This window comes from Aythya marila, assembly GCF_965140915.1.
Source record: "Aythya marila genome assembly, chromosome: 1".
Lineage (NCBI taxonomy): Eukaryota > Metazoa > Chordata > Aves > Anseriformes > Anatidae > Aythya > Aythya marila.
The window spans coordinates 125859966-125871215 of NC_139042.1; the positions used below are offsets into that span (position 1 = coordinate 125859966).

Consider the following 11250-nt stretch of genomic DNA (forward strand, 5'->3'; position numbering starts at 1 on the left):
TGAAAATAATAATCTTTGCCTGTGCAGACTGCATAAGGTCACTTTAGCCTTCCCACTAGGATCTTGTTTGCTGATGACAGTTTAAGTTGGATCAGCCCTGTCCTCAAACCACCAGCTAAACTAGCATCCAATGTACTCTGGAATTTAAGTCACTAAGCACAGTTAGTATATTATGCATCTCACGTCTAGGTTAGATGTGAGTGTACAAGGCACTTGGTACTGGGACAGCTTCTATACAAAAAAGCTAAATCCTTTTTGTTGTGCAAACTTTTAAGTTCAAATCTGCAAAAACTGCCTCTGTGAATGAACTGGAATGAAGATCAACTCCTAAACTGCCTTGGATGAAATGAGGCAATTCAGCATATCTGAGTATATACCCATTCTAAAAAGCAAAACTGGAAGAGGAAGCCCAATATGATATAGAAATAAGATCATCTCAAATTGAAATGTTATGCCTATGTGCAAACATTCTGCCACAAAAATAATTTAATAAGAAAATTTTACCTCAGTTTAAGGCACATAAAAGAACAAACAATAGTAATTGAGAACAGCACCTTTTGTTCCCCATAATCTGACCAAATCCCTTTTAATTTCTTTAACGTTCCTTAATCCAAAAATTATTTTCCTTTCTTCCTTTTCCTCTGTTCTTTTTATTAAGTCCAACTATTTTTCATATTGGTTACCATTACCATTCTGGACTTTGCTTGCGCTAATAATCTCTCTCCTTGCCAGCGAGAAGATGGCTGCTTTGCAGATATGTGCAGTATCAAGATTCATCAGCACAAAGATCACCAGGAAGCAGAACACTATATTAAAAGAAAAGCTGAAAACTACAGTTGTGCAGTGATGTAGTGAGATTAAGATTCTGCAATTCAATTTCTTTAAGTAGTAAACAAGAGAACAGAATACAAACTATTAGAAAAGATACTAAAATCAGTATAGTTGATAATATATTGTGTCCGTGAGACATTAAAAACCCATTCATTCAGTTTCCTTAGCTAGGAAGGTCAGTTCATACCTCTGATGAAATAAAAGAACAAATAAAAGTAATGGCATGTGTATTTGTTAGTTTCATGAAATGTGTATTCTATAGACTGCTGGTTAAGAATAAAAAGGAGTCAGTAATGCAGAAGCTCCCCACGATTTGCTATTTCACACAATGTGGGAAACAGTGTGCCCTTGGCATAGCTACTGTATTAGTGAATCAAATGTGAATCATGCTTGGAACAGGAGGACCTAGAGATTTCAACTGCGATCAGAGATCATAGAATCATTTAGGCTAGAAGAGACCTCTGAGATCAAGTCCAACAATTAACCTAGCACTGCAAAGCCTACCTCTAAACCATGTCTCTTAGCACCACATCTACACATCTTCTAAATACCTCCTGGGCTGATGACTCAACTACTTCCCTGGGCAGCCTGTTCCAATGCTTCAAAACTCTTGAAATTTTTCCTAATATACAACCTAAAAGTTGAAATTGTAGTGCAATTTTAAAATCTAGCAAGTATATAGTTGAAGCTTACCTTCAAGTCAAACATAGCAGCTTTGGTGAACTGTAGGTCCTTTATCTGTTGTTTCCAGATGGATTTCTTTTGCAGGTTTAGAATTCAAACCAAGAGACCTCCAAATGCAAAGCAATGTGTACTACAGAACACAGACATACATACACATAGGAAAAGTCGCCTGAGTTTAGCTTTAAGTTCTACAGACAATCTTTATAAAAGGTTAGTTTCATCATATACATACTATATAAGAAACATATTTCTACCACATGAATAAATACTTGTAATATATTTTTATACATACATCTTGTCTTTGAAAACTTACCAATGCACAATGTATCTAAGGCTCACTAAGCATTTCAGATTTGTAGTAGTTGCTACATCTGAAAAAGGTATTAGTAAAGTTTGTTTCACAGATCTTGACAGCTGGACAATCTCTCAAACTTTTAATAGCTTCCCTTCTCCATAAATATACGCTACCTTTTCTTTCACCTCCCTCCTTTCACGCTTCAAGTTTTTATATTGTCGTCTTTGCAAAAGGAACAAAAGTATCAAGAAGACAAACAAATATTCAGTTCAGCTCCTTTTGAACTTAACAAAATTCTATTAAGTACTCAGGGTAGATTTGGTTGGCATCAAAGATAACAAAGATCTTTGGGTTCCAGGTATTATCCACACAGCTGTCATACAAGTTCACAAAACTTCCATCTTTTGAAGGAGGTCTCATGTATTTTGAATCACCATTGATATAGTCACCAGTCAATACACGAGCAAGAAACATGACTTTATGTGGTCTATGTGGATGAGACTGCAGATTCACACCATGAATTTGAAAGGTATTTCCATGATTCATGTCCTCTTTGCAGAAACGACTGGAATATGATGCATCTCTTGCAAAATAGGTCCCTTGCAAATTAAAAAAAAAAAAAGAAAAAAAAAAAAGAAAAAAAATAAGTATCTGATGACATTCTTGTTGTGTTAGCTTAACTGATTCAGGTAATACATGGATATAGGTATCAGAATAATGATATACGTCTGTTTATGTTCAGCAGCAATCCCTTTTTTCCCTAAATTGCTGGAACAACAGTAACATGAACAAATATTTAGTGTGAACATTTTTAATAGGAACCAACATTGCTTTGCTGTTCATCTGTCCCCCACCCCAGCCTCCAGCTCTACCAGCCACTTGCACCGATTTAATTCTTTATTGTATCCTAACTTTCTTAATTACACTTTATGTAAAAGCAAAGCTATATTGAAGAGCTCCCTGAAAAACAAAGAGTACAAAGAACATTCTATAGGGAACATGTAACAATGTTGAACTAACTGTTCAGATTGCCAAACTGCTGTGTGTGACAAAAATACTTACCTTTTCCATATACAGCAGCATGCATCCCATTTATTCTCCAGTCAAAATTGTGAATACATATTGCTTCTACAAATTCATTACTGGTGCCATGAAATAACATCTGCTCGTTAATAGCTGGGACACCTCTTTTCTTCTTCAGTTGAGCTTTTTTCCTAAAGAAAACACACAATACAGTATTACAAACATCCGCACAAACAAATCAAGTTCTTATGCTGAAAACAATGCAGGGAGAACAGACCTAAAGCACTTCATAAATTCCACTTCTGCAAGTGTCTAGATGATTACAGCTTTTGAAAGAGATCAGAATTCTTAAGGTACCTGTTTAGATATTGCACATCTGGATGTCGTAGACTATTTTCAGAAGTAATCTAAGTTTAGAAAAAAAGGTATTTTTTAAAATTTTTCAACTTTGTTCACGTGACATTTGTTTCAATATAGTCATTTCCTGAGCATAAATTTTGAAAATAAAAAGCACTGTTCTCCTATTTTGTGTTTTTTGTTCTCTTCATCAGCTTAAATAGTATGGTTGGAGGGATAGCAACGTTAGTGGATTATTAAGAGCAATTATCCTGGTAAAATAGCAAAAACCTTAAAAATGAAATTACCTTACTGTTCAGGTAGAATTTCTTCAACATGATCATGGTTTTCTGAATTTATGGTTCATATACTTTCTAAAGAGCTACATCTTGTGTTCTATCATTCTAGAATTTTGGTAGAAAAAAAAAACACTAAACTTTTATACTACAGGTGAACCTGTATTACAGATTTTTTGGCAGAAAGCCATATAGCACCTACAATTAAAGAACAAATGTATTTTTCATCAACCTTTTCTCAAGCGACTTTCTATCAACTGCATTTTCCTAAGATCCCTGAAGAATTGGACTTTGGAGCCACATCTAAATCACTACGCTGTTCATAGCTATGATCCCTTGACTGTCCAGACAAGGGTAAGCTGAAGTGTATCATAGCTTTGTCCTTGTTTATGTACCTGAATTTTCTTCCCATAAAAAACACAGTGCCTGGGGAAAGAGAAGGCACATATTTAGGTTTATCAAATGAAGTAATCTGCTTATAAGTCTGCTTCAAGTCTGTAGTACAGACTTGAACTGGGGAAGCATTCTCAGGGCCTACAGTTTGGAGAATTGTCAGTTCTATCAACGAAGTCTAGGTAAAGAGACAGGCAGCAAAGATTCTTCATCGTATTAATGGCATTATATTTCAATTATTCCAGATTTATAAATAAATACATTTCACAGGATTGAAAACCTTGCAGTATTTAGCTTATTTAGCTTGAAAGATATGTTTATTTTGTTTTACTGTTCAAAAGTAATGTATACTTCACAAACAACTGACAGCAAGATATTAAATACCAATTTATATGCAACTTCTTGGATTAGAACAATACTTTAACGTGATAAATTCCAGAAACATTTCAATGCATGTTTCATCTGTGCTACATTTATATCTAATGCATTTAAAGAAGCATTACAGTTCTGCACCTGTAGAAGTTAAGAGTCTTGAAAACAGAATTTTGAACATGATCAGAAGGATGACAGGTGAGCAAATAAAGAAAAAATGTTAAAACTAACACATTTTAATTAAATAATAATAAAAGCAACTAAACGTTTTCCTACTGAATGCCTTCGAGATTTGCTCTGTTAACAGCTGTAAACCTGTTGGCTTTAAAAATAATCTCACCTGCAAAAAAACTCCCACAAGTCTAGATTTTGTATTCTCTTAATTCTTTTAATTCGGTGGGTATCCATTGTTTTTCCAAAGAGACCAGAAACTTCAATATATTCATTTGTTTTCTTTTGCAAAGGAATAAGCTGGGGAAAAAAAGAGGTTAGTACATTTTCAATGTGAAGTATTTCCTTATCACGTGATTTTGTCCAACTTATCTACCAACTCTTACCTGATATGGCTCCTCAGGATTTACATTCTCCCAGTGTGAAGGAACAGGGATAGCTTCATTATCACAAATGACGCTTCAAACAAACAAAAAAAGGTAAAAACACATCACATCAAGGAAAAGAGTTATTTTCTTCCTCCAGTCAATCTCTTGCTTCAAACAATACGGTATGAAAAAAAAAAAAAAACTTGCACAAAATCAAAACAAACCATGGTAATGAACAATCTCATCACACCATCTATCCAATAAAAGACAGAAATTTAAATCAAAATAAATGGTCATAAAGGTCTGCAACATCTGGAGAGCAAGACTGATTTAGAAATGTGAGAGTGCACATACAGCCCAAATGTTCCAAAGAATCAGGAAATAAAACTAGTCCAAACCTCTGAAAATCAAGCCCTTATTTGAAGTATTTGAAATCATCATGGTAGAAATACACACTTGAAAAGTTTGGTTGAATTTATTCTCACAACATCAATAAAAATGTATTTTAGGCTACATACACCACATATGTAGCGTCTTTTAGGCCCCAAAACAGGGACAAAATGAAGCAATTTGAAACTAAAGAATGGTGTCAGCATGTGAAAAGAGAGTATTTTGATAAAGTATTGAATGCAATTATTCAATAAACAAAAAGCAAAACTAAATTGCCTCATTATTGGATGTATACTGTGTATACTTCTGGGAACATTCACTGAAAAACAGCTGATACTTAAAAAAAAAAAAACAGCCCTCTCCTGAATGTCAGTTTAAAAAGTTTGCTAAGAACATTCCTTACCACAAATGCCAAATTTCTTTTTGAAAATATAATGAGACAACATTCAGAATTAAAATTATTTCTAAGTACTATTTTGGAAAAAAATAACCCACAATCCAGATAGTCAATTTTATCTGCAATAGTATCACTGCATATTTACCATTTTTTGAATATCGGATTTACATCACCAGAGCTTTACATCCAATCACTGATCAAAAAGTAAGAAACTTGCAATCTGAAGCAATTAGACTCATAAAACAATCTTGTCATTAGGATGCAATTTCTGGTCATTTCAAATCATTTTAGAGTAAATGATTAAAACATGTAGGCAAGAAAATATAATCTTTTTTATTGTTACAATATTCCTTCTAAGTAATTCATGAAGTCATTGTTACAATGGAACAAACTACTCCACTTTTTGCTGCTGCTTCTCCGTTTCTCTAATCAGCAATTCTGATTCAACAGGTACATTCAACAGCAAGTGCCTCCAATAGCTAAAGTCAGATACAGATTTAAGAATCTTGCCAAAGGATATCAGTATTCAGTATGCCTTGCCTCTCCTACTACAAGTTCCTTACTTTCTAAATATATATGTATGTATATACATATATATAAAAGAAATTTAAAAAAAAAAGTCACTCTCCCTCTAAAACTTCTTTCACTTGACTTGCTCTCCCACTTTAGTCCAATTCTTACACTATTTGATGCAAAAAGTAAATAAATATAAACAATACATATAAAACATATTTTTGTTTAATATTACTTAAATCAGGACTAAAATCAAAATAAAGAGGCTTCATTTTATTTCCTTACCTGAAAGCACTGATAGAAAAGGGAGCTCGCTTTATTGGCCGTTCTTTAAGGGTAGTTAGGTTGGTTTGTTTCATCACTGAGAATAAAACAAGAGTTAGGATGAATGTTTCTGGGATTCATACGGAATGCATATGAAGTATTTACATGTGTGTTTGTTTTTTGTTTTGTTTTGTTTTGTTTTTAAAAAAAAACACTACATCAAACGTTACTTTACAGCACGTATTTCAGCAATTAACAAATATGCTTTTTAGATAAACTCAAAATACAGACCTCAGAATCTCTGCCATTTATGAGTTGACAAAACTTGCAAATACTATACAAACCAAATGCTTATTGTTAGAACACTGTTCTAACAGCCACTATTCAGACCCATTAAATCAATGGCTAAAGTTAGACTGACTTTAACACCACTAGAATGACTTAAGACTGTTCTTAATGTAAAATATCGTGATCTACAAACGGTACAATAAAAATGTCATTTAACATTTGCATTTATTTTTGCTTTTATTCCAGATGTGAAACTTCTTTTTCTTTAACAGACATTTCAACATAAATAAACATCAAACTTCTTGTACTGTTACATGCTACTTTATTCCAAGTATATCACTGTTTTACCCACTCCCTTCTATCTGTATTTGAAATACCGTTATTTTCTTCAATTTGGAAGAGGCTTCTATTTAAGCACACAGCTGTTTCAGAACTTATTCGAAAGATAAATAATGTACTGATGAAAAAGCTAAAAAAGTCATTAGAACACATTTTTAAATAAAGAACACATTAATTAGATACATATATATTCAGTAACTTTCTGTACTTTACAAATATGACATACATAAGATCTACTACAGCCTACTATCAAATCCTTTTGGCTATCTCCTTGTTATTTCAACAAGGGAATTGGCTTAAAATACATGCCAAATTAAAAAACCACTTTATTAAAAATATTTTGCAGAAAACTTCCTTCATACAATTGTTTACTATTCCTCTAAATGGGAAAGATTTTTCAAGCATACAAGCTCTGTTGTGTGTTAAAAAAAGTTCAGATTTCACAGTCCCAATAAGGTAATCAATACTGACACAATTGACTCCTAGTAAATACAATGATCTACTTTATTCGTAAACTACACTAGAAAACTTAACAAGGCAGGGACCTCAAAAAATGCCTGTGCACTTTCCCATAAAGACACTTCCTATCACAAGTGCAGTAGAGATGAGGACAATTATTTCCTCAATCAACGAATAAACTCATCTATCTGACACCTCTGTTATTTAAATTTACTCAATGAAGATACATACCTGAAAAATCTAGCACGTAGTTAAATTTTGCAGTAGTAAAAGAAAGAGAACCATGTGGATTTGTTCTGAAGCTCTTTTCAATATCTTCACTGCTAACTGAGCAATGACTGTTTGAATCAGTCTTCAAAATAAATGAAAAAGCACATTTAGACAAATTCAACAATAGGTAGTTTGACATACAGAAATCATAACTAATATAACTTCATATGTAGTTACCTGAAACATATGCCATTTACCACATTCAGCCAAATAAAACCAGCCCCACTGGGTATCAGAGGTATCCATCTCTTCAACTGAACCTTCCATCTTTTGAAAGAATTCTTCAGGTGTTCTTTGAAGCACTTCCTGAAACATTGACATACATAGTATCACAAAAAAGACTCTCCCCAGACCTTGTTATGCCTGAACACCTTTAGGAGCTGTCTAGGATTGTTCTTTCTTTTTTCAACAATAAAATCTTGAACACTTTTAAAGTACTTGACTCTACTACATACATGCAACCCAAGCAACTCTATGATATTGCCTAACATAGCACCTCCCCACCAAACAGCAAAAATGCTAAAGGGGCACGGGGGAATCTTTCAGAGAAAAAGGTATGACCTCCTCCCAGACAGGGTACGCAATTCATCTTATCTAACTGCTTAATCATGACAGACGGTCTTCCCAACAATTTCCTCAACTAAACTTTTTCTTTCAAGAAGCATTTAGCACAAATAAGGCAAATAAAGTTCAGTTCATCTCCTAGATGTTTCAGATGTTTCCTGGACACTTCAACCCACAATAAAGGTAGAGAGGCCTGAAGAAGGCATATATGAGAAACTAGAAGTAACAACTGGCCAGTACTACTGGGACAGGAGTTGAGCAGAAAACTTAGCCTAGGGCTATTGTTCTGCCTTAATTTTTTAGAAACCTCTTCATGGCAACAGCTAGAGACCATATTTCAAAAAAGGAATGACCCCTTACCATCAAAAGCTCTAGAAGGCTATAAAGACATAAATGGAAAAAAAGCAGAACTGGTGATAGACCTATACAACATCTCTAAAATACATTTGAGGGCAAACTTGCTTTAGTAGAAATGAGAGCCTGCAAGGCTAACTACATATATAGCTGCCTCAAGTTCCAGCAAAATTAGACCAGAGGTACATCAGCTGCATGACAAAAATATTTTGCAAGAGTAAGAAAAACGTCTTCTGTTACAGAGGGCATCTATCAACACCTCTTCCATTCTTCATACCAATACAAAAACATAGAGCCTATATTCACTTGGTGTTAAAGCACAAGTGACCAAGATCTTTTGATGATAAACTTCCACCTTCGATTTGATTCTTCTGCTTACATTAGTATTTGGCCATGTTCTCTCCTAGAGGCTGACATACAGTAGCCTACACTTTTTTTTAAAAAAAAAAAAAAAACAACTAAGAGAAAAGCAATTCAGGCTTTTTTAGTAAACTTTAGTTTCCTTATGTTTCTACCAAAATGGCCAGACACCACAACTCCATGCCAATGCTAGTTCAGGGCTTTGAATCTGATCATTCAAATCAGTAATGGCTTTCAAACAAGTTACAAACAGAGAAGGCATATTCATCTATGCCCTATCAACACATCTGTACGCCTTTGGGAGCAACACAACCTCCAGAATAATTTGTCAATGAGACAGTTATGCTCATAGCTTCTGAAGCTAGAGTAAGCCACAGAGTCCAGGCTAAACAGGTAGATTCCAGGATGGTATGTATGGTAGTATGGAAGAATGACCCAAAGCCAAAAACACAACAAAAGAGCTGTTCTCAAAAGTGATACAAATCCAAAATGCTTGAAGAAAATTATTCAATTTACTGATGGATTTAAAAACATATTCACACCACTTATAAGGAACAGGTAGTTTTTTTGTCCAAAAGCTCTGAATGTACACACAGCGAGCAGAAAAAAACTCAGTGAGTTTTCTGGATGACAGGATGTCAAATATCAAAGACGCAGCAATGATAATTTTATTGGCAATGCTGTTGCTAGCAGAAGTCCTCTCAACTCCCACTAATACTACTGCTTTTAATGGTCCCGTTTTGACCGGGAACGTTTTAAAGCCAACACAATTACTTTTGACAGCAAAAGCACCCTTCTAAAGAGAATGAATGCTCATTTGTGTGTTGTGCTATGACTACATATGTTTGTGGTTGTTTTTTAATTACTGTTAACGCATGGTCTCATTTACCTAGCTGCAATTTTAGACTTGAATAAGCATGATTTAAGGCGCATCCTGATGAGTTGCTTTCTTATACTATCCATTTGGTGGACTGTGCTTTACTGCTGAAGGCTGTTTTGCCTATAAATAATGTTATCTAGGGCCCTGATGGGAACACAAGCAGTGTTAAAGGACTCTGTCCCCCTTCCTTAGCAAACAGGGCACCTGATCAGGAGACTTGAAACCAAGAGCTCAGGGCTGGAAAGGGGGAGTGCGAGGGAAAATGACGCTAGTATAAACACACACAGGACAGAGCAGGTGATCTCCTCCACAGCTACATCAACGCTTCCCCCTTTACACCGCGGAGGACCACTGCTGCGGTCACCCCGCTTCACCACCTCCCTCCAGAGGCGACTCCTTCGTAGCTCAAGGACACGGGAGGCGGGGGCAGCAATCCAACCACCGCCGCACCACCACTCACTCACTCACTCACTCCCCGGCCCCACAACCTGCCTGCCACGCTCCCCCCAAAGATGGTGGCCAGCGCCGCCACTTCCTCCTCCCCAACGTAGCAGCACCCTCACCGCCCCTCTCCCTCCCCTCACTGCCTCCCTCCCTCCCTCTCCACGGCTGCCAGGGGCGGAGCGAGGCGGGGCGGGCCGGCGCGGAGAGGGGAGGGGAGGGGAGGGGAGCGGCGTGCGGAGGCAGCAGCAGGGCGGCAGGAGGGGCCGTTTCCCCCGTCCCCCACCCGCCCGCACTCACCGCATCCGCCGCCCACCCCGGGCTCGCTCCCCACATGTTGGCTGGGGGGCGGGGAGGGGCGTGTGCGCTGTGAGGGGGGAGAGGGAGGGGGAGGACAAGGGTGGAAGCGAGCCGGGCGCCGCAGCTCGGGGGGACGGCAGCGCTCAGGGTCCGGGCGCTTCCGTTAGTGATGGCAGGGGAAAGGGGAGGGGCAGCGCTATATCGGTTCGTCACAGAGGGGGGTGAGGCCTGGCATGCAAATTGCCAGCGGGGGAGGCGGGGCTGGAGGAGGAGGAGGAGGAAGAGGAGGATGTGTTGTGCCCGAGGAAGAGCAGTGAGGATGCACAGTGTGCCTCTGCCTCGGGCTGGATGGCTGTGTGGGGATCTGCTGACCTCCATAAGGAAGCAGTATGACAGTCACACCTCAGTCCTGTGGGGTTCAGCAGTCCTTTACGCATCTTTCTGGGGTCATTTCTCTGTACCTCACACGCTTGTTCTTTTAATTACTGGCTGCATTTAAGGGTAGTCAATGGGCCTCCTCTCTACCAATGATTTTCACAGCCCGTGGTTCTCCTCATGGGCCCCGTGAACCACTACACGTATTTAGTTCTCTATACATAGCATTTTAAATAATTCATACCATATTAGCGCCAGGTCAGGCTGCAAAATGAACAGTTTTAAGA

At 37.3% G+C, this 11250-nt stretch overlaps 1 protein-coding gene across 2 annotated transcripts; it reads right to left on the reverse strand.

Moving 5' to 3' along the window:
• Positions 1 to 613: 613 nt before the first annotated feature.
• PARP11 (poly(ADP-ribose) polymerase family member 11) lies at positions 614 to 10714 on the reverse strand. Of its 2 annotated transcripts, XM_082751700.1 has the most exons (9): positions 10589 to 10708; positions 7867 to 7995; positions 7651 to 7771; positions 6355 to 6430; positions 4788 to 4860; positions 4571 to 4701; positions 2873 to 3024; positions 1525 to 2409; positions 614 to 823 (listed from the first exon to the last, which is right to left on the reverse strand). In XM_082751700.1, the coding sequence occupies exons 1-8, from the start codon at positions 10622 to 10624 to the stop codon at positions 2096 to 2098; spliced, it is 1032 nt and encodes a 343-aa protein (XP_082607826.1). In that variant the 5' UTR covers positions 10625 to 10708; the 3' UTR covers positions 614 to 823; positions 1525 to 2095. The 2 variants fall into 2 exon arrangements, with proteins under 2 accessions (XP_082607826.1, XP_082607827.1); XM_082751701.1 differs by lacking the exon at positions 7651 to 7771 and having other exon boundaries at positions 10589 to 10714.
• Between the last annotated feature and the right edge of the window lie 536 nt (positions 10715 to 11250).

Excerpts from the sequence above, each read along its gene's own strand:
- PARP11 (XM_082751700.1), bottom strand. The coding sequence starts at position 10,624 with ATGTGGGGAGCGAGCCCGGGGTGGGCGGCGGATGCG. Across the intron at positions 6,431-7,650 it reads CTACGTGCTAGATTTTTCAG|TGATGAAACAAACCAACCTA; the intron begins GTATGTATCTTC and ends TTTTATTCTCAG. Across the intron at positions 4,702-4,787 it reads ATCCTGAGGAGCCATATCAG|CTTATTCCTTTGCAAAAGAA; the intron begins GTAAGAGTTGGT and ends TTTTTTCCCCAG.